Source organism: Aquarana catesbeiana, linkage group LG09 (genome assembly GCF_042186555.1).
Source record: "Aquarana catesbeiana isolate 2022-GZ linkage group LG09, ASM4218655v1, whole genome shotgun sequence".
Taxonomy (NCBI): Eukaryota; Metazoa; Chordata; class Amphibia; order Anura; family Ranidae; genus Aquarana; species Aquarana catesbeiana.
The window spans coordinates 304,660,758-304,684,840 of record NC_133332.1 but is presented as its reverse complement, the minus strand read 5'-3'; the positions used below and the strand labels follow the sequence as shown (position 1 = coordinate 304,684,840).

At 42.1% G+C, this 24,083-nt stretch overlaps 1 protein-coding gene across 1 annotated transcript in view; it reads right to left on the bottom strand.

Moving 5' to 3' along the window:
* The window catches only part of GFI1B (growth factor independent 1B transcriptional repressor), a 49,168-nt gene that overhangs the window by 20,145 nt on the left and 4,940 nt on the right, over positions 1 to 24,083 (bottom strand). Inside the window, exon 2 of the mRNA XM_073600548.1 lies at positions 4,235 to 4,347. Coding sequence (XP_073456649.1) covers positions 4,235 to 4,343 — 109 coding nt within the window. The 5' untranslated portion in view covers positions 4,344 to 4,347. The remainder of the gene's footprint in view (positions 1 to 4,234; positions 4,348 to 24,083) is intronic.

The window sequence follows — 24,083 nt, the reverse complement described above, 5'->3', positions numbered from 1 at the left end:
CGCCACCATTACTAATAAAAATGACATAAATATATCTCATAGTTTGTAAACGCTATAATCAGTATATGCTTCTTGGGATTTTTTTTCACCAAAAATATGTAGCAGAATACATTTTGTCCTAAATTGATGAAGAAATGTGGCTTTTTACCTTTTTTTATTGAATATGTTTCATAGCAGGAAGTAAAAAATGTTTGTTTGTTTTTTTCAAAATTGACGGTCTTTTTTCGTTTACAGCACAAAAAATAAAAACCACAGAGGTGATCAAATACCACCAAAAGAAAGCTCTATTTAATTGGAAAAAAAGCGCATACATTTTTATTTCGGAACAGTGTTGCACGACCACGCAATTGTCAGTTAAAGTACCGCAGCGCCGCATCGCAAAAAATGGCCTGATCTGGAGGGGGGGGAGTAAACTTTCCAGAGCTAAAGTGGTTAATGTAAATTTATTAACAGCTAGGACTTGATAGCATACAAATTAAAAAAATCGTTTAGGTAGGCCATTAAGATACCCTATCCTGGTAAATTTAAAGTTGAATATATAGAGATTGTAGAATCAGATTGTAATGTGTGTGGCCAGTTTAAAACCTCTGGTGCTGAAAGGTGTTCCTAGCAAGCAAGCAGTGATGCTCAGGCCAAATATGAATGCAAGAATTAGTTCCAGGGACTGAGACACATAAGCACAGAGCTCTTGGACCTGAGTGCAGCCCTGTCTATCTAATGAATAAACAGTGATGTGAACATAAGATCAGTTCCAGGGAAACAGTTATACATGCTTGTGGATTACACAGAAAACCGATCCACACTGCTACATTTGACTACAGCTCATTTGAATAAGCCTGAAGGGTTAGGAATAACTGTTGGCACTACACAGGCTGTGCAGTAATTATTCACACGGCCGCACCTGACTGCTCTCTGCACCTCTAAAGCAAACCTGTCATGAGACAAATGATATCGGGTTTGCCAAAGCACTGTGATAATAAACAACTGATATTTTTACCAAAATTCATAGTAAGGTCTCAGTGCTGTTTTTCTCTACATCCTTTTTGTAGCCACTTCCTTCCTTCAGTTTTAATACATTTTTTTTTTAAATATTTTTTTTTGTAGACAATACACAGAGCCATCAATTAACTTCAAACATATGGAAGTACCCATTATAGCACAGTATACATAGGGGAAATCCAGGTGCAAGTGCATTATGGTAACGTGTGTTGTGAGTGTCCCCCAGCCTGGTATAAATGGGAACACATTAGACCGAACCACACGAGAGGCCTGTTAACAGCTAACTTTGGAGTTGATTTACCAAAACTGGAGAATGCAAAATCTGGTGCGGCTGAGAATAGATACCAATCAGCTTCCAGTTTTTTTGTCAAAGCTTAATTGAATAAGCTGAAGTTGGAAACTGATTGGCTACCATGCACAGTTGCACCAGATTTTGCACACTCCAGTTTTAGTAAATCAGTAGTAAATCAATCAATCCCTTTGTGTACGAATAATGAAGGATTGAAGCTGCAGTGGGGGCACCCACATCAGAAGACCACCCTGTAGTCTTGTTTCTGGGCAATTAAGATGTAAAGGGGTTTGGGAGGAAAAGTTGGTGTCAGGCCATCGTGGACGTTCTTAAGTGAAGTGATGCTTCAACCCCTTGGACCAGTGAGGGTTAAATTGTACATAGAGAATCATTCAAATCTACCAAGAAATATTGAGAGATCCATGGATTTTAGATCTTTTTACATGCTTTTTCTTTGTCATGGAGAATAGTTGCCAACATTTCATTAAACAGGTACCTTTACATTTTTTGTCTAACACGTGTAAGACCACCAGGCTTTGGCCTGTCAAATCAAACATTTTTGGACCAGGGTCTACCAAACAGGCTATCATATACCATCTAAACAATTAATTATAGTCGGCCTCATTAAATGATGAGTATAGTGATCCGTGCACAATCATGTCTGGGTCCACTGATGCAGCTCAAGGGAACCACCCAAATACTTTCCCTTTGAGCAACACAAGGTGGAGGACAATCATACAATGTCACATTCCAAAAGAGAACCGTAGATCGAGGATACCTTATCCATGGAGACAGAATTGCAAAGGCATGTGTTCAAAAGGAGTGCATATAGTTTTGAATTAGAAGATATCAGAACTTCTCAGAGGAAGGAATGTGATGGGAGGACTGGAATGGGGAGAAGCTTAACATATTACGCACATTTAGCAAGTCATACACCCAACGGAAGACTGCTTTGGTCCACCACAAGTATCTATGTGGCTCTTCTTATCCCAAGGGGAAAGAGGGGTCGTTAGTGAGAGGGAGCACATGGGTCGACAATAGTCTCCTTGAATATTTCACAGGGTCCCATTTTTTCAGTGAATGATTAACCAGAAGACTGGTGATATGCTTATGTAGATCAGGAGGGTTCCATAGAACCGTGTCTAAAGCCATAGGCACAACCAGGTACACTTCTATGCTGACAGATAATAGGGTATTAAAGGACTCATGATAGGCATTTAGAGAGGTGATTTGTTATGCCCAATAATAATTATTGTATCACCAGTCGCCCTTGGACTTGGGATGAAATAGGACATTTTTAGAGAACCTTGGTCTACATTCCTGCTAAATAAACCTACAATATGTCTGCTGCATTAACTATAAAATGTGCAATGGAATATAAATAGGGAGAACTCTAAAAGGGTAGAGCTATTTAGGAAGCAGTGTCATTTTCAGGACAGCTATTCTGCCCAACCAAGTTATCCAGTGTCTTCCAAGATTCAAGGGTTGATGTTGTTTGCGTCAGAAGAGATGGAAAATTGGTTGCATATAGAGTCTTGTAGGAGGACATGATGTAAATTCCACAGTAGGGAAGGTAGGATGTCACCCAGCAAGAGGGAATTTCTTCTTAAGAGATTGGACTTGGTCGGCTGTAAGCAAGATATTCAATGCCATGGAGCAGCCACTTCTTGTCTTCATGCACTATAACTGCATGGCATGACAGAATTAAGTTTCCAAGAGTGGGTTTTTTGATGAAGACCACAGTGGACAATGCTTGCCCAATGTGTTTTGAAATGGCCATTTGTGTTCTCTATCAGAAGCCTGTGTAACAGGGTGACAAATCAGAAGCATAGGTGGGAGACAGGGATTGAGCAAGCCCGTTCTTTAACAGGAAGTGCCTGAACAAGGATATTAATGGCAGAATCATTAGGCATTATTTAATGTAGACCTAAAGAGGTTGAAATTACTTTTTTGTGAGTTTAGTTGTTGGGTTTACATATTTTTTCATATAAATTGCATCTTCACTTTACTATTAGCTATTAACTATTGAGATAAGTGCACTTAGCTGCACTGAATGCTATTATCAGTCAGGTCAGACTGATGTAGGGGCTTATATTATGGAGAGTATAAAAAGGAGCTGGAACACGCAATGGTGGGTGGCAACACCAACAACTCCCAGGTGGACAGGAACAGAGTTGGGGTATATGGCAGAGAGAACCTACTGTAGGAGCATCCAATACTTACAAAAATCCAGGGGCTTTCTCAGTCTATCAGGCTCCACTTACAACTATGGCAGATATCACTTTTGGGTGCATTGATGTAGTCACATTGACAGTATAAGTTAGAACCAACCATGCCACAGACCATATAGAAGAAGACTGAATTTTGGCCAATGGATGGGCATGTAGATATATCTGTCTGTCATCTCTCTCCCAAACCAACCTTAATATAGCAGTCTCAGATGTCCCCAAGCAGCTGGGCCATGCTGAGTGTTACACACTGGCCCTTTATTTTCTGGGCCTCTTGCAGGCAACCCAACATGGGTTCAACACGTGACCACATTAACTCACAAAGGTTGCAAGCACACATCTCAGTCAAATCACAATCTGCCCTCATACTAATGGGTGGCTACTGTTTGTGACAGCCATTCATCCTCATTGCTGTATGTATTGTACAATATAAACATGGATGTTATTAAAGTAATATGAAACTGTCCTTTCTGCAGCTGATTTAATCACTTACGGAGTATGCAGCAGTTTCAATTATTAATCCTTGCCTATGTTCCACTTTAGACTAAAAAAAATGCTGAGGGTTTAATACTACTTAATCATAGTGTTTATAAATTACAGTATTAACATTGTGGAGGAAATTGTTACGTGGCTAATGTACCTGTCAACACATAACTGCTCTATCCGCGATGTATAGATAATACAATCATAGGGGTCTCCAGAAGCCAAATATACTAACCTAGACATAAAGCTGAGACCGGGTCATCTCGCATCAACGTGTCATCTGAGTAGCGGTGCTGTTGGTATGTGTGAGTTCTCTTTGTCTTAACCAGAAAGGACCGAGGCATTTTCCTGCAATAAAAATACAGGTTTACATTGTACAAAAGTAACTCCAGGTAATTAAAGCCTACCAGCCCAAGGCTTCAGTCTTTCAGGCACTTTTGTGAAGTACCAGTCTAGCTGATTTTCTGATGATTCCAGAACCCCCTTTGCTCCAATGTTTGTAATTAAGGAATACAAAAATTGCGTAGGGCTAGCATGACTGGGAGACTGGGGGAATCAGGGAGAGAGGGTTAATATAAAAGTTAAGAAAGAGGTGAGTTCACTTACTGTGATTGGTGAGTTTCACAGTGGGGAGGATGGGCTGCAGGGGGTCTTCCAGGCGGATGAGGAAAGTTCCTGACATCCAGTGAAGGAACGTGGATAAAGAACGTTCCCCACCTGCACTGGATCAGTTCATCTTTAGGTGATCATAATGGCCTGGCAGTTGGGGTCTTTGGAAGCATTTTAAAATATGCTGTGCTTATCATATTAGGGACCCTTCTAAGGTATGGAGTCCCCTGTGGATTACCAGTTAATGGTGGGGTATCTGTAGAAGGTTGAGGTTGTCCCTGAGCCAGTGTGGTGTGGCTGGGGACCGTGTAAGTAGTTACACAGATACAAAGTGGATACTTGATACCTTGTGCCTCCTAAGTTCAGTAACCTTATGTTTATTGTTATTGTATTATTATTTTTGTTCCTGTTTTAACAAATGTTTGTTATATTGGTTATTGGTTAATAAATGGCCGCTTCAGCCAATTTTACTCCAAAATGGTGTCATGGTGGTTATTGCAGTTTAGTTGGGGTAAAAGGGTCGGGGTAGGATAGCAGCCATTATTACATGGGTGCTGATGCCATCTGTGGTGCTTTAGTCAAGACTGACGCATCAAACTGTAGAAATAAGTTCTTTACAATCTCCATTCAAACCTTTGTTAATTTGAATCTGATATGCTAAACTGATAGAGAATTGTCACAACACAGATTGAGGAAGAAGACCCACCCACCCTATGTGTAAGATACTCCATGCAACCTGGATGTAGTGGCTTGCACAGAACTCAGATGAAGGTAATCTTTGTGGCCCACTTGATTTTAACACAGGTACAGTGTTTCCTGGACAGCACAGTCAATTTATTCAATTTCCTTGAACTTAAAGTGCACCTGACCTGACCTAATCTAAAAACATTTAAAACCTTGTTCCATCTGCAGTTAGTATACAAATGAGTCCCTGTGGAGCCTTCTTGGACCCATGCTGTACAAGGGGTCTCAACTACTCTTAAAGGCAATGTTAAGCAGCAACATTGCTGTGGCCATTCAGGGAGAGTCAACAGGATTACTTTAAAGGCAACCTACAGCTACTTACTTACACTCATTTTTTCTTTTGTTCATCATTTTGGAAGAACATTCCTGGTATTTTCAGGTACCAGGCAGATAAAAAAAGAAAAAAAAAGAAGAAAAAATTATAACCATAGAAATAAAAAAGAAAAAGAAAAAAGGGGTCAGACTTGATGGGCCACTTGGTCTTTTTTCTGCCGTCACTCTTTTTCTAGATATATGGAGCATATGACTCACTCCCTTTCCTCCCATGAGATGGTGCTTGGTGAACACTGAAGACGTCCCTGACCTTGCTTGAAACCACCTCCAGTAGAATGGGTGTCACCTGGACATGGAGATACTGGTAGTGATAATAGCCTGACAGGGCTTGACCTCCGAAAGGTTTTGCCCCTTCATGATCAGGGCATTTTTTGATATTCAGCTCTATGCTAACTGACAATTGCTTGGTCATGCAGCATTGTACGCAAATAACATTTATACATGTATTTTTTTTCACACAAATAGAGCTCTTGTTTGGTGGTATTTGATCACCACTGGGTTTTTTATTTTTTATTTTATAAATGAAAAAAAGACTTACAATTTTGAGGAAAACCCCAATAGTTTCTACTTTCTGTTATAAAACACATCCAATAAAAAAATTTAATTTCTTCATAAATTTTCGCCAAATTGTATTCTGCTACATGTCTTTGGTAAATAAAATCCCAATAAGCGTATATAAATTGGTTTGTGTTAAGGTTATAACATCTACAAATTATGGTACATTTACTGGAATTTATGCAGCTATAGACACTATACTGGTAACGATGGTGATCGGCGACTTATAGTGGGACTATGATAGTGTGGCGGACAATCTGACACTAACAGACACTAGCTGGGAGGATCACTGTATATATTGTAATATTGTGTACTGACACTGTACTAATAACAATGGCTGGGAAGGGGTTAACATCAAGGGGAAATCAAGAGGTTAACTGTGTGCCTATCAAGTGTAATGTGTGTAATGTAAGCTGCTTTAACTAACAGATCTGGCTGCTTCTTCTCCTTGCTTTTCAGGAAATAGCCAGATCGCTGTTCTGTGTACACAGAGTTCTGTGTGTTTGAAAACACAAAACTTTGTGCTGTAATTGTACACAGCCAATCAGCAGGTTTCAGCCCAAATCATTGTCTGAAACCTACGTATAAAAACGAGACACGCGCATTTGCGCCACAAACCTGAAAGAAAGCCGGCAATGTACATGTACGTTGCTGTGTCTGCACCTGCTGCCTGAACGCAGTATATTTACTCTGAGCAGGTCGCCAAGTGGTTACACAGGAATAGGTACATGAACCTCTTCATCTACTAAACCATACACTGGAAATGCAGAAAATTGAAGGATTTGACAGGTAAGCGGTACTCATAGAAAAACAGAAATGGAAGGCGCGCACACCTAGTGTATTACCAAAGATAATTTAATAATAAGAAATGTTTATATAAAAGTGGGTACTCGCAAAATTCAATTGACAAAAGGCCATAAAAACTATGCATGGACATGCACAGAACACGGGGTACAGCTAACACATTTCGGGGGCGCACCTCCTTCCTCAGCAGTACTCATATTTGCTCGAAATTTAAAGCAGCATTAAACTCAAAAACAAAACTGTATTATATTACAACTTACCAATTCTTAGGTGTGATGGCCGCATTCATTTAATTTTTAAGTCTTTTTTCTTTATTTTCACCTGGTGATCCTGCTAGTAAGTCTGTTATTTTTAAACGTACTTTAACAGCTGAAGCTGTCCAGCAAAAATTGGCAGTTAGGGGGTTTAAACAAACTATTTACCACTGACAGGTGTGTTTACAATGGTCAGCTTTTATCCATTTACAGTATGTAAAACCTTTATCCCCCCCCCCCCCAAAAAAAAAACTGTTGCTATAATTACTTTAAAAAGGCCTGGAGCTCCTCTTTAAGCTCTATACTACACTCTTTCCTGTGTAACACCATTTACATAGTTTTCCATGTAATGCACCTTTCATTTCCCTGGTACATTATTTCCTGTAACCTTTCTCTTTCCTTGACAACAATGCATTTTCCTTCTTTACTTTACATGCAAAGCCAAATTCCGCCTTTATGACAAATCTAATATTATAAACCAGAACAATATTTACTGTACATATTATTTGGTTTGTTCCTATTTGTTCATTTTTGATTTCTCACACTTTGATAGGCTCCTGAATTATCTATGGAATGCAATACTTTTGACTATACTTCTAGTCATCGGCTCCACTGTACTAACTCTGACTGAGTGGGTAAGCTGGCCCCTCTATCCTTTGCTCTATCCCATGCTCTGTATGTCTTTAGGTATGATACTTATCTTACAGGTGAAGTATGGTGAAAGCTTTTTTTTGGCTATACTTCTATGGATCACAGGAGTGCAGTTTGTTCTGCATTCCTGTGACCAGTTTTCAGCCGACAACGGGTTGAAACCCATTGTCGGCTGACATTACCAAGCACAAATGCGCAGGATCCACCCAGAAGCCTGAACTGGAAGCTGGCTCAGCCTCTCAGAGATCCGCGGACAGCCTGAGCCAGCCCTTTCCACTCCCTCTACAGCCCAGCGCTCCAGTGAGGGGAGAGAAGGGGAGAACTGAGTGATCAGCTGTGTTTGATCACTTAGTTCTCAGTGCAGAGCTGGCAGGGGACAAATGCAGCATCGGATCAATGGTGTATCCACTTCATTGAGAATAATATTTTTTTTTTTTTAAACCCCGATCTTCTCTTTTAATGGTGTGATACTGAGGCAAGTCAGTCACTGAGAGTAGATGAAACAAAAAGCTGGCCTAGGAGATCAAGACGTATAAACCTGGCCTTGATGGAGACACAAATAGAGAGACAAAAAATTGTTGCCTTTTCCCTATAATTTAAATTTTACTTTGTTTTTATCAACCTGGACACGACTAAAGATCTTCTCTAGGAGCCAATGTTTTTTTTAACAGGATACCCTTTAAATACCTACATCATAATAATGACCAGCCATTCTCAACCAGGGTTCGTTGGCACCCCAGGGTTCCTCCAGATGTTGCTAGGGGTTCCTTGATCTGTGGCTAATTGACTTCCCATCTGAAGGTGCCTGTATAGTTTTGGGTCCAAACCCACTCGGCAGAGCAAGTGGTGTGACATCAATGATCTTTTTGTAGCTGTCTGTAAGAGTGGCATCCTCACCACCTCTGTAAAGGAAGCAAGCTTCCCACATCATCGGTGTAAAGGGCATTATTTCCATTGACCTTGATAAATTCACTTTAGCAAGGGTTCCCCAAGACCAGAAAATTATTTCAAGGCTTCCAGCTGGGTGAAAAAGCCTGAGAAAGGCTGATATACCATCAATGTTGTACATGTGACTTTGGCATATCAATAATTACCACAATGCCAAGCACTCAAGCAATCATGCTTAATAATATTAATACTATACTTTTGGCCAGGGTTTCTCAGTCAGGGTTCCATGGAATCCTAGGGTTTCTCCAGAGTTTGCTAAGGGTTCCTTGAGCAATAAGCAAGTTCTGCCTCTCACATAAGTTCCCACTGACACTATTGATCTTTTTAGCTATTTGTGAAGGGGGTAATTCTTCCCAGTGACCACAAGTGTAAGGAACGTTATTTCCACTGACCATCATGCTAATGTATCATGAGCTGTAGATATAGTCATTAATAGCAGGGGTTCGCTGAGACCGGAAAGTTGTTTCAAGGGTTCCTCTGTGTTGAAAAAGTTGAGAACGGCTGCTTTAGGCCCAAACTGAAAGGATGCAAAAAAAAAAAGTGTTGCTGGAAAGCTCAATCACCTGCTTTCTCCAAGGGGCTTTGGTGGTCATGAGACGTCTCCACCAGAATTTCCAGGTTTACATCACTGCCACAAACATTAGAAAACAAAATGATGGTATTACCCTTCACTGATGTATTCTTCATATTGTAGAAAATCACATAAATGGGAACTACAGATGCAAAAGAGTGACACTTTTGTTGTATTCTCATGGAAGGAGTCACAAATTACTGCAAATTAATGCCAACACTAAGGTCTCAAAAAAATAGAAGAAACTTGTGTGTTCCACCTACGAGTTCCATCCGCAGTAAAATATGACTCTTAGTTGCGAATTGCTTTTTAATTCTCTTCTTTATACTCGCACAAATCTCAAAATTTTATTTTTACCCAGCCCATATTTAGATAAACTACACAGTAGGCTTTGAGGGTCTCTATGTAGCTCTCGGTTGTGCATTATTGGTGGAGACATGACTGTATTCTGTAAACACAATTTTAACTATATTTCATCCAGTAATATGAATGGCTACCAAAAGCTAGCATTCTATCTGAACATATACATTTGCTTTTAGCTTATATTGGTTATCAAATCCTAATGGCCAAATAAACTACTGTGGTGACATCTGGAAAATGTCTGTTATTAGTTGCCATAAATCAAAAGTTAACTACAGGCAAAAAATCTTAATCACTGAACTACTATCCAACAGACATTTCAACAATGTTAAAGTCAGAAAGTTTAATCAATTTACCTTAAAAGAGAAGTGCAGAACTTCAAAATAACAAACATGCATACTAACCTAGGTGGATGCAGCATCAGTCTGATGCTGTATCTGTCCCCTGCTGCCTTTACGCCGAGAACTGAGTGATCAAAGTTCTTGGTTTTCAGTGAGCAGAGAGCCAGTGACTCACTGGAGTCCTGAGCAGTGCACTGAGAGGCTGAGCAACCTGCTGCTCAGGCATCTGGGTGGATCCTGACATTAAAGTCGGGATCCCTCCAGAGCCTGGATCGGCTGAGTGGCATCAGCTGGCAGAGGACTTTAGCCCACTACCGGCTGAATCTGGGTCACAGAAATGCAGAACTAAGTGCACTCGCAGGAGAAGTAGGGCCAAAACAGCTTTGGCCCTACTTCTCCTTTAAAGTAGAACTAAAGGCAAAACTTTTTTTTTTCGTTTTGAATTTTGAATAGAGGGGAGAAGGATTAGAACACCTTTCAGGTTTTTATTGTTGTCTGTGCCCCTGACAGGGAGATTCACCCTCTCTATTTGTCCTGTCTAAAGTGAAAAGAAAAGAATACCCCAAATTTTGGATTGTCCCCAGAACAATAACAGAGCGGAAATCTGAATCTGGGTAGAACTTCAGGCTCTTGTCACATGATTCCCTCTACACCACAGTGTGTGAGTGATGGTGGACCAAGGGAACAAATTATTTAACATGTTTGGATTTAGGTAATTTCTTACACAAATAAGGATACTGACAACAAAGAATGCCCACACGAGGGTGTGAAGATCTGAGACCTTCATGTGTACACTCTTTAACTGTTATTGGCTACTTGTGTAGGTCTTCTTAACGATGAACGGGGGTTCCTGTAGATAATAATTGACACATACAACAATATTTTGGTCCATGGACTGCACTGTCATCCACCATGGTCTTCAGGAACCTTTGTTTATCAGCTTTCTGAAGATGGAAGGGTGGACCCCATAACATGAGGCCAATGTATGTGACAACAAGATTTTCCAAGGTCAGAATGGTTCACCATATATATATAAGGTAAGCGTTAAGAGGCCATGCCATTTAGGTATAACATTGGGCCCATTATGGCCAACATTGCCGTTCCTCTATCTCATTAAGTTTGCCAGTCAACCTTAAAATAATGCACTTATAATGTGGATGAGATTTGCATGTTAACTTAATAAAACAGAAGCAAAAGCCAGTGAAAACATGATGTGTTTTTGCCCATAGTGGCCAACAAGAATTATTGTTTAATTCACAATAAAACTTGATGCCATTGGCAATAATTATTCCACATATGTTCTCATCTTTTCTTGCATGTTAATGAATCCATCCCTTTTTATCAGCAGTAGTTCGGGGAGCCTGAGAGAGTCCATTGAAACACAAAGAAAAAAAGACTACAAATCCTTATATGTCATACAACTTGAAGGTAAGGTACATGATATTGTAATATGGTATTGATATCACACCCTTCATTTATTGGAAACCGTTTACCCTACAGGGATCAGTGAAGTCATAGGATGCCCTAAGGAAAGCAAATATGTATACACTGAAAAATACACTGTAATTTCCATAAGCTTCTGGAAAATAACAATAACTTCAATTTAAATCAGTTATGTATTTATTAAAAATATTACTTTAATACAGTATGTAGAAGTAATTTAAGCCATTTTTGTATTAGCTTCCAATAATCAACTAAACAGCAGGACACGGGCAGAAAAAGGAAAGGTCAACAATGTAAGCTAAATAGTCTCTCTGCATTTCAAAGTTTGTCAGTTGTAACACTGGCAGCTTGCTGGAAGGAACAGGAAATACAGTAAGCAGAGGAACTCTTTAGCATTGTAATGTTTCTTCACAGTCCAATCAGCTGGCAGGGGTGGTTCAGTGACCAGGGCAGTAAAGAGAAGTGAGGCCACCAACCAAGCTATACTGTTTGCAGGAGTGCCTGGATCACAAGACTCATTGAACAGAATTTTAAATATTTTGGTAGCCAAGAATGTTTTTTGTGTATGTATTTAAACAGTGTACTTAGTTGTTGGCCTGGAGTTTAGCATTAAGTGTATTTATACCAGCCACCTTATATGTGCATAGAACCAGGTGTATGATAATAATGTCCCCTCATCATTGTTCTTCTGGCAGCTTGTGTGTGGCTCAGTGTTTGCTGTATGTTATCACATAGCTGTTATCTCAAAATCTGCATAATCTTGAAACAGGTCTGAGAAAAATGATCTTTTGTTGGCACCAGACTTGATTTTAGCGAGAACTCATTTGTTTGACATTTGCATCTGTCCTGCAAGGATTTAGCTTTGTACTAATCATGCACACTACAGCATTGATCTATGGAGCTGGCTGGGGGCCCGTAGACAAACTTCTGATTGTTTTTGGAAACAAATACAGAAGAATGTCTATAAACAGAGCCACAGGGTATTGGGTGGATTCAGGGTTAAGGGAATCTGTCACTGTCTGACAACATTATAGGATTTTTTTTAGAAGCCAGGTATTCTACCTGTTTGGATGAGGATGAAATGTTTATGGGTCCTGAAAGAGCGTTCTCAGGGAACATAACTATAAGCAGGTTGGAGAACCTTGCTGATCGCTAAAGACTTCCCTGGGACCTGGACTTTCTACATGCAGCCACATAAAGTTGGCCATAGATGGATTGAAAATCGCAAGGACTTGCCAAAATTTCAATCCATCTATGGCCATTCTATGGCTATGTAATGATGGACTTTTTTCAAACAGGAATATTGGAAAATTGTCCTTCGATCAGCGATGAGGCTTCCTCCGTCCACCTTGAATGTGTGGATGGGAAATCGGTTGGAAAACTGTCCTTCAATCAGCGGAGAGGTTTCCCCCATCCACCTTGAATGGATGGGGAATCTGTTGGAAAATTGTCCTTCGATCAGAGGAGAGGGTTTCTCCATCCACCTTGAATGTATGGATGGGAAATACGTTGGAAAATTGATCTTCGATCAGCGGAGAGGGTTCCTCCATCCACCTTGAATGTGCGGATGGGGAATCTTGTGGAAAATTGGCCTTTGATCAGAGGAGAGGGTTTCTCCATCCACCTTGAATGTATGGATGGGAAATACGTTGGAAAATTGGCCTTCGATCAGAGGAGAGGGTTCCTCCATCCACCTTGAATGTGTGGATGGGAAGTCTTTTGGAAAATTGTACTTCGATCAGCGGACAGGGTTTCTCCATCCACCTTAAATATGTGGATGGGGAACCTGTTGGAAAATTGTCCTTCGATCAGAGGAAAGGGTGCCTCCATCCACCTTGAATGTGTGGATGGGAAATCTGTTGGAAAATTGTCCTTCGATCAGAGGAGAGGGTTTCTCCATCCACCTTGAATGTATGGATGGGAAATACGTTGGAAAATTGATCTTCGATCAGCGGAGAGGGTTCTTCCATCCACCTTGAATGTGTGGATGGGGAATCTTGTGGAAAATTGGCCTTTGATCAGAGGAGAGGGTTCCTCCATCCACCTTGAATGTGTGGATGGGAAGTCTTTTGGAAATTTGTACTTCGATCAGCGGACAGGGTTTCTCCATCCACCTTAAATACGTGGATGGGGAACCTGTTGGAAAATTGTCCTTCGATCAGAGGAAAGGGTGTCTCCATCCACCTTGAATGTGTGGATGGGAAATCTGTTGGAAAATTGTCCTACGATCAGCGGAGAGGGTTCCTCCATCCACCTTGAATGTGTGGATAGGAATCTGTTGGAAAATTTTACTTCGATCAGCAGAGAGGGTTTCTCCATCCACCTTGAATGTGTGGATGGGAAATCTTTTCATTCTTGTCTGATCAAAAAAACAATCTATATATGCCCAGGTTAACTCCTCCATTGACCTTAAAGTGACACTAAACTGGTTTTAAAAAATATATTCTATTCAAATATGTATTCCCTAACTCAAAAAACTTCATTCTATTACTCTCAGCCTCCTCCAAATCTCCAAATGTATACATTTTTTTGATGCTGCGATCTGATTTGTTGGAGAGTGGCCACACTGGTTCTCCATGGTCCCACTGTATGTAGAAACATAGCACGCTACAAAGATGGGCTAGGTTAACATACATATTGCCAGCACACCAGAGATCTTCAAGTAACATCCACAGATTTTTATTCAAAGTGATCACATCACAGAAAAAAGAGTGCAACGTTTTGGGGTCATGTAGGACCTCTTCGTCAGACATGTGATAAGTGCATACAGTAGTGCAAGAAGATTTAAAGCACTATCCACCAATCAGACAACTATTGTAGGAAGCCACCTCTCCTGACCTCTGACACTGTCATAAATCCTGCCAAAAGTACTGGACAGTAAACAGTAAATCAATAGATACTCCTACCTGTATAATTCACTATTTATGAATAGAAGCTATCTGTAATAAAAAGGGCACACACTGGGTGGGGATATGGGCTACAGCAGGTGCCCAGTACCATGCTTCTATAATAATGCATATTGCCAATTGGATCTTCAAGGTTTGGCGGCATCATTGTCAGGAACACACCCCTAAGTGGATTTGAGAACCTTGCTTATCACTAAAGTTCTCCCTGGGGCCCACACTGTCAACATGCAGCCACCTCTAGCTGGCCATACATTATACAATTTTTAATTCCTTTAGATTTACCTTCTACTATGTAGTGCAAGGGCTTGCCTGATGCCGTGTACACACGAGTGGAATTTACGTCGGAAAAATCTTGGATGGTTTTTCCGACGGAATTCCGCTCAAGCTTGGCTTGCATACACACGGTCACACAAAATTTCGCTGAACTTTCGACCGTCAAGAATGCGGTGACGTACAACACTACAACGAGGCGGGAAAATGAAGTTTGGCTTCCGAGCATGCGTCGAATTGCTTCCGAGCATACGTAGGAATTTTGCGCGTCGGAATTGGTACAGATGATCGGAATTTCAGATCGGAACTTTTTCCGACCGAAAAATTGAGAACATGCTCTCAGTCTTTTGCTGGCTGGAATTCCGCCAGCAAAAGTCCGATGGAGCATACACACGGTCGCATTTTCGGACCAAAAGCTCTCATCAGACTTTTGCTGGTGGAATTTCCGCTCATGTGTACGAGGCATAAGTGCACAAAAATTCAAAGTGTTTAGGTTTGACCTCATATTATATGGTTTTGGTAAATCTAAAAGAAAATTGTACAAGAGAGTTGTATAATGTATGGCCAACCTTACTCTTCATTGTCCTAAAGTGACACTAAACTCTGATTTAAAAAAATAAATTCTATTTAAATATGTATTCTTAACTCAGAAAAGGTCCCTTCTTTTGCAATCAGCCTCCAAAAATCTCCAAATTCCTTTTTTTGCTGCTGTGATATGGCTTCCTGTTGGCGGGTGGCTATCCATCGTCCGACTGTATGTAGCAATGTAGTCACACTCTCTTGATATCCTGAGATCGACTTGGGGCTATGGACTATGGGATTTGTAGTGTGTATAGAGCAGTGCATATAACCGCAACCAGGGGCGTTGCTAGGTCTGCAAAAGATCTGGGCCAAGAGCCCTTAGCAGCAGTCAGCAGTCACCTACTTTTTGCAGGCCCGGGGGGGGCACTCCAGTGGTAAGCAATTTTTTACGGGCAATGGCTGGTGTTGGCTCTTCAATCATCATGGCAGCATGGTTGATATGGTGTCAGGGTGATTGAAGTGCATTGTTTCTATTGTTAGAATGTAACAATAAAAACAATGCACTTCAATCTTTTCAATCATTATGGTTCAACTCACCATAATGCAGAATCAGTGGGAGCCCTAGGCATGTCACTTGCCACAGTCGCCTGGCACCAGATGCAGCGTGTCACTTGCCACAGTCGCCTGGCACCAGATGCAGCGTGTCACTTGCCACAGTCGCCTGGCACCAGATGCAGCTTGTTACTTGCCACAGTAACCTGCCACTAGATGTGGCTTGTCACTTGCCATGTCGCCTGGCACCAGATGTGGATTGTCACTTACCATGTCACCTAGCACCAGATGTGGCTTGTCACTTGCCACCTGATGTGGATCGTCACTTGCCACGTCACTTGCCACCCGATGTGGATTGTCACTTGCCACATCACCTGCCACCTGATGTGGATTGTCACGTGACCTGCCACCATTTGCAGATTGTCACTTGCCCCGTCACCTGCCACCATTTGCAGGTTGTCACTTTCCTTGTCACCTATCACCTGATGCGGATTGTCACTTGCCATGTCACCTGGCACCAGATGTGGATTGTCACTTGCCAACTGATGTGGATTGTCACTTGCCATGCCAGCCAGTGCCACCAAATTGTGCATTGTCACTGCATTGGTGGCAGGCATGTTGTTCATGTGCGTGTAAAGGCAGCTGTCCCAATACTTTTAGTAATATAATGTAGATTTAGTACTTTACCTGTTAAATGATTTGTAATTCTGTACAGACAGGCAGATGACACCGGTAGCTCAGAGTTAAAATGGACATTTCAGTAATTTATTTATATTCCTGACATGTCACAATATACAGCAACAGTATCATTTTTTTTTTATAAAAAGCTCCACCTTTTATCACTAAAAAGCTATCCTTGAATGGCTGAACTGTGTAGTTCCTCTTTAAAGTGTGACTGTAGGGAAACAGCTAAATATAGAGTTTAAATTCAGATGTGTGCCCTATCTTATTTACCAGAAAAAAACTTACATTTTTTATGTAGCACCCTCTACCTTAGGTAGGTGCTGGAAGTAGGTTTTTTTGTAAGTGCAGGTAAATTTAATCAGGCCTAGCTGTTTTGATCTGTGTGGGCTGGGAGTGGCTCAGAGTAGGCTGGTGACTCACAGATAGCATCATCTTTCGGTTACCTCCCTTCTGCTTCTACAGGATTATAGAAGGAAGGAGAGGAAGAGAGATGGAGCTGTCTAGGGTGTTCTAAGAAGCCCTGACCAATCCCCAACCTGGATTGGCAGGAGGCAGGCCTCCTTAAATACCTTGAGTCAGTCCAGCTGGGGAGGAATTGTCGGGTGGAAGAAGCTGGAGATGGAGCACTAGGTTGTCGGGGCCTTTGAGGCACTCCCCAGTCTGGGGGGTGACCTTGGGCCTGAGGGGTTCGGGTGCAAGTCGGAGCCTTGCTGAGAAACAAAGGAGGATCTGGACAGGAGGCATAGAGAGGAACCGAGAAAGACAATGGGAGTTAGTGTTGGCGGGCAAGTTTCCAGGAGGGATCCACCGGAGTGCAGCCAGGAGGGCTGGTGAGTGGCAGGCACAGTTGGGAGAGCTGGGGAGGCATGCCAGAGCAGACTGGGAGAGTGCAGTCTGAGATGGATGTAGAGCCAGCAGGAGAGACTGTGATGATATGGGGAGTGGAGTCGAGCAGCTGCAGCCAGGAAGGCTGGCAGGGCCTGAGAAGGACTGACTGGGAGCAGTAGTCCACCAAAAGGTCAATTAGCACTAAAAACTTACCTATTTTTGATGCTATTTTTGTTGCCCATGGTCCCTGCCTGCAAATGGCTTTTGCTAAGGCCTGACAGAGTTAGAGTTGGGCCTACCATGTGTTCGCTGCACCAGGAACTAAGTATTGTACAGGAGAGGGAGAGTCTGCAAATAAGCGTTGTGTTGGAGGAGACTGGAGCTTTAGAAGTGTAAATAGAGGTTCTAAAAAATCATCTTATTGATTCCATTATCGATCCTGGGCATCCCATAATTTTCCTTACCCTGTCCAAGTTCAAAATTCCCCAATAAAATACAAAACAAACATATAGACTGTTCATTGTCTCAAGAGTGACTGGGAAGTGAATGCCGGGCTGGGCAGGGTGACAGGTGGACAATATCCAGCAGCCCCTACAGGGGTACCGCTACATTTAGCTAGGTTTCTAATCCAAACAACATAGCCAGCTCCTGACAATTGAAAAGCCTGGTCAAGGCTGTGATTGGATAGTGAAGGAGCAGCTGCTTACTCATGGGGTCATCTCTGTGCTTGCTACTTAAATCAGCAAGCTGCATTTTTTAGGTTCAGAGAACTGTGCAATGATTGGCTTCCAGAGATGTCCCATCCTCCCCCCAGTGCTAATATACAGGGTATTACAGGAGGATCATACACACTTAAGCTGGCCATAGATGGATCTAATTTTGTTTGGTTCAGGAGGGCACGGCCAAGATTCGATCTATGTATTGGCTTGTTGGCTGTGCTGCAGTCAATCAATTGTGCATGCTATCGCTGCCAGCAGTGATCATTGTGTTCTGTCGACAGAGAAGGCCCCCCCCAATAGCGCTGTGGGAGGGATTCAGTGTTGATGGGGGGATCAAGCGATTTTCCCATGGTTGCAGGAAAGAAAATCAAATCATCTATGGCTTGCCTAAGGTTCTATTTAAAGCAGGACTATACAGTGCCTTGCAAAAGTTTTCACCCCCTTTGGCATTTTTTGTGTTTTGTTGCCACACAACCTGGAATTAACATGGATTGTTTGAGAATTTGCATCATTTAATTTACAGAACATGCCCACAACTTTGAAGGTGTTTTTTTTTTTAATTGTGAAGCAAACAACAAATAGGACAAAATAACAGAAAAAATCAATGTACATAACTATTCACCCCCCTAAAGTCAATACTTTGTAGAACCACCTTTTGCGGCTATCACAGCCCCAAGTCGCTTTGGATAAGTCTCTATGATCTTGCCACATCTTATCACTAGGATTTTTGCCCGTTCCTCCTTGCAAAACTGCTCCAGCTCCTCCTCAAATTTGATGGTTTGCGCTTGTGAACAGCAATCTTTAAGTCTGACAACAGATTTTCTATTGGATTGAGGTCTGGGCTTTGACTAGGCCATTCCAACACATTTACATGTTTCCCCTTAAACCATTCAAGTGTTGCTTTGGCAGTGTGTTTGGGGTCATTGTCCTGCTGGAAGGTGAACCTCCGTCCTAGCCTCAAATCACACACAGAGTGCTACAGGTTTTTCTCAAGAATATCCCTGTATTTAGCACCATCCATCTTTCCCTCAACTCTGACCAGTTTCCCAGTCCTGACTGCTGAAAAAACATTATCAGAGCATGATGCTGCCACCACCATGTTTCACTGGTGTTCTTTGGGTGATGTGATGTGTTGTGTTTGCGCCAGACATAGCGTTTTCTTTGATGGCTAAAAAGTTCAGTTTTAGTCTCATCAGACCAGAGCACCTTCCTCCATACATTTTTGGAGTCTCCCACATGCCTTTTTGTAAACTCAAAACGTGCCATTTTGTTTTTTGCTGAAAGTAATGGCTTTCTTCTGGCCACTCTGCCATTAAGCCCAACTCTACGGAGCGTACGGCTTATTGCCGTCCTATGTACAGATACTCCAGTCTGCTTTGGAATTCTGCAGCTCCTCCAGGGTTACCTTAGGTCTCTGTGCTGCCTCTCTGATTAATGTCCTCCTTGCCTGGCCGTGAGTTTTGGTGTGCAGCCGTCTCTTGGCAGGTTTGCTGTTGTGCCATGTTCTTTCCATTTGGTTATGATAGATTTGATGGTGCTCCTAGGGATCATCATCAAAGATTTGGATATTTATTTATAACCTAAACCTGACTTGTACTTCTTAACAACATTGTCCCTTACTTGTTTGGAGAGTTCCTTGGTCTTCATGGCAGTGTTTGGTTAGTGGTGCCTCTTGTTTAGGTGTTGCAGCCTCTGGGGCCTTTCAAAAAGGTGTGTATATGTAATGACAGATCATGTGACACTTAGATTGCACACAGGTGGACATCATTTCACTAATTATGTGACTTCTGAAGGTAATTGGTTGCACTGGAGCTTTTTATGGGCTTCATAACAAAGGGGGTGAATACATACACACATGCCAATTATAATTTTTTTATTTCTGAAAAATTGTTTTGTGTATATATTTTTCTAATTTTACTTCACCAACTTAGACGTGTTCTGATCCATCACATATAATTCAGATTAAAAAAAACATTGAACTAAAGGCTGTAATGTAACAAAATAGGTAAAAAGCCAAGGGGGGTGGGGGGTGGATACTTTTGCAAGGCACTGTAGTCTAAATTTAAACATTTGCTAGAAGGAAGATATTTTTCTATTGCAGAATAAACATATTGGGCCAGATAAACGAATGCCGGTGCGCCAAGTATCTGGCACACAGAAAACTTCTTTTTGTATGTGCCAATAAATACAGTAGTTCAGCTCAAAGGGTTTAAAATGAAAGAAGCGACTGGTGCGGCAATTGGAAAAAAAAAAATCTCAAATGCAACTTTTTTGCTCAAAAAGTCTTACAATCTGCATCAAATAAATATGCGGCAGAATATGAGTTTGTCATTTCTTGGTGTTATAGAGGAGTGCGACAAGAGGTGATAGTAACACATTCTACAATGTGTTAAATAAATGATATGTGCTGCAACCTAATAGTTTATTTGACATGCAATGCACCAAACTCAGATGTTACGTGTGACAATCCACATTCCTCAACAGTCTTATGCCGCGTACACACGATCGGTTTTCTCGTCAGAAAAAGATATGACGGCTTTTCCGACGAGATTCCGCTCAAGTTTGCCTTGTATACACACGGTCACGCAAAAGTTTGCTGAAATTACGACCGTCAAGAACGCGGTGACGTACAACACTACGACGAGCCAAGAAAATGACGTTTAATGCTTCCGAGCTTGCGCCAAATTCTTTCCGAGCATGCGTAGGGATTTTGCGCGTCGGAATTGCCACAGACGATCGCATCTTCTGATAGGAACTTTTCCCGACCGAAAAATTGAGAGCATGCTCTCAATCTTTTGCTGGTTGGAATTCCGCCAGCAAAAGACCAATGGAGCACACACGCATTTTCCGAAGAAAAATCTCATTGGTCTTTTGCGGGCCAAAATTCAGACCGTGTGTACGCGGCATTAGTCATCTGGCCCACTATGTCTTTTCTGCAGTAAAGGATTCTAACATTTTTTTATTGCAAATTTCCTCAGGTGGATTTAGTTGTATATCTAAATCTCCCTTTCCTCTGAAGCCTGATCTACATTTGGATTGCGCTTCAGAGGCTACTGACAGGGGGTGAGGAAGTGATGCAATACATCCTCACCGCCCTTTTTTAACAATATCTTTGCAGACAAAGACGCTGCAAGCGTTTGTGGCACTTCCCCATTTGCTTGAATATGTAGCTTCCAGCCTGCTGATCGCTACATGTCAGGTACACTTTGCCATGCGCGGAAAGCATCATGACTGCATCATGTAAACTGTCTGCTACCTATTGCAGCTTAATGGGGGGCAGCTTGCAAACCTCCAAGCAACAATAAAATCAATTCCTGCAACTGTGTTGGTAGATCCATCAAATGAACTTTAAAGTGTATTTATGGTCAAAAGGTAAAATCATATATTCAGTTCCACATTGGATCACAATTATTTCTAACCTACTCCTATTAATCTAAACCAATGAGGAGGCAGTGAGCCAGGAGAGCAGCTGCTCTCATGCACATTTCTGGATCACGATGGGGCTCAGGTAAGTATTAGGGGGGCTGGGGGGAGCTGCATTCTGATGGTTAGAAGGGTAGAATGCAAGAAGGTAAAAAAAAAAAAAAAAACCTCCAGCCTTTAGAACCACTTTAAACTGGAACTTTAGAGGTCTACCTACTGAGTCAATGTGCTGCCAAATTGCTTTAACAGAATATTTCCAAGATCCTACATAAACCCATATCTCTGTACAGTATCTGGAGTAGATTCTCAAAAAACAACATGAGTCTGTTGTAATGTGACATCATGGAGACCACATTTCCAGGGGGCAATGCCAGTCAAATTTAACCACTTGCTTACTAGGCACATATACCCCCTTCCTGCCCAGGCCAATTTTCAGCTTTCAGCGCTCTTACACTTTGAATGACAATTGCGCGGTCATGCTATACTGTACCCATATGAAATTTTTTTTATCATTTTCTTCACACAAATAGAGCTTTCCTTTGGTGCTATTTAATCACCACTGGGGTTTTTATTTTTTGCTAAACAAACAAAAAAAGACCGAAAATTTTGAAAAAAAAAAACCTGTTTTCGTAGTTTGTTATAAATTTTGAAAACAGGTAATTTTTCTCCTTCATTGATGTGCGCTGATGTGCCTGCATTCATGGGCACTGATATGGTGGCACTGATGGGCACTGATAGGTGGCACTGATAGATTGCACTGATGGCCACTGATGAGGTGGCACTGGTGGGCACTGATTGGGAGGCACTGATGAGGCTGCACTGATAGACGGCACTAATGGGCACAGATAGCTGTCACTGATGGGCACTGATAGGCGGCACTGGAGGGCACTGAGAGGTAGCACTGATAGGCAGCACTGATAGGTGGCACTGATGGGCACTGATAGGTGGCACTGATAGGTGACACTGATAGGCAACACTGATAGGTGGCACTGATGATGAAGCACTGATGGGAACTGATTGGCAGCACTGGCGGGCATTGATAGGTGGCATTGGTGGGCACTGGTAGGTGGCACTGGTGGGCACTGCTTAGCAGCACTGATAGACACTGGTAGGTGGCACTGGTGGGCACTACTTAGCAGAAGTGACTCTCAGTGTGCAGGACCGATGTCCCATTTACACAAGCCAGTAATTGGCTTATTTTTTTTCTCCTCACAAAAAAAGCAGATTACCGGCTTCTGTTTACATCACGTAATCAGCTGTCATTGGCTGACAGCTGATCATGTGGTAAAGGGTCAGGATCGGCCCTTTACTTCGATTTGTGTTCAGTCGAGTCCCATGGACTCGGTGATCACAGAGCACGCTGCCAGCACGCCGTCTGCGCCCCACGGGGGGACGCGCAAGGCAGCGCAAGCACGGGAGAACGTACATGGATGCCCTCCCAGCAATTTAAACAATGTAAACATCCCTTGTGACAGTAATAGGCACGTGACAGGTACTCTTTATGGAGGAATCGGAGCTCTATAAGACCCCAAACCCCTCTGCACTTCAAAGTATTCAAAACGTCAAGATAGGCATTTTTAATACTTTCTATTTTTTAAAACTGGCGCCTTTAACCACTTCAATACCGGGCACTTTCACCCCCTTCCTTCTCAGACCAATTTTCAGCTTTCAGCGCTGTCACACTTTGAATGACAATTGCGCGGTCATGTAACACTGTACCCAAATAAAGTTTTTATCATTTTTTTTCACACAAATAGAGCTTTTTTTTTGGTGGTATTTAATCACCGCTGGGGTTTTTATTTTTACTCTACAAATAAAAAAAAGATAGAAATTTTTCCAAAAAACTGCATTTTTCTTAGTTTCTGTTATAAAATTTTGCAAATAAGTCATTTCTCTTGATAAATTTTGACCAAAAATGATGCTGCTACATTTCTTTGGTAAAAATAACCCAAATCAGTGTTTATTTGGTGTTGGCAGTGATGGGGGACAGACAGATTTTTTATGAGGACACTGAAATGTGTATAGGGACAGGGGTATCAGTGGTGCTTGGTGTACTTTGTAGGGGGATCTGTAAGAGCCCTCTGTGTAAAATCATCCTCGCACAGAGAGCTGTCACAGATCTGCAGATTCCCCCTCGCCCCACCCCCCCACGCATTGAGTTCTCACTGAGCTTGGTGGGGAGACCTGTTGCAGAGACATGCGTCTCTGTTTACATTGTGACGGCTGTGATTGGACACAGCCGTCAGGTGATCGGGAGGGCCAATCACAGCGCCCATATCCCGATCAGAATGATCACAGGATCGAGCCGCAGCGCACCTCGTGGCCGCGCTGCGAGCACTCGTTCTGAGGGACATTCCTGAATGTCCACTCAGAACGAGGAAAGGACCGCCTGGCCATTTATGTGCAGTGGCCGGGTGGGAAGTAGTGAAGGTGCCAGTAATCCAGGAAGTGATGTCATGACATCGCTTCCGGGTTACTAGATCCGAGACCAGAATGAAGCATCGGCATTGTTCGGGTCTTCGGCCAGCTGGCGGAAGTTCCGGCTGGTTGTTGGGGCATCCCGGTGG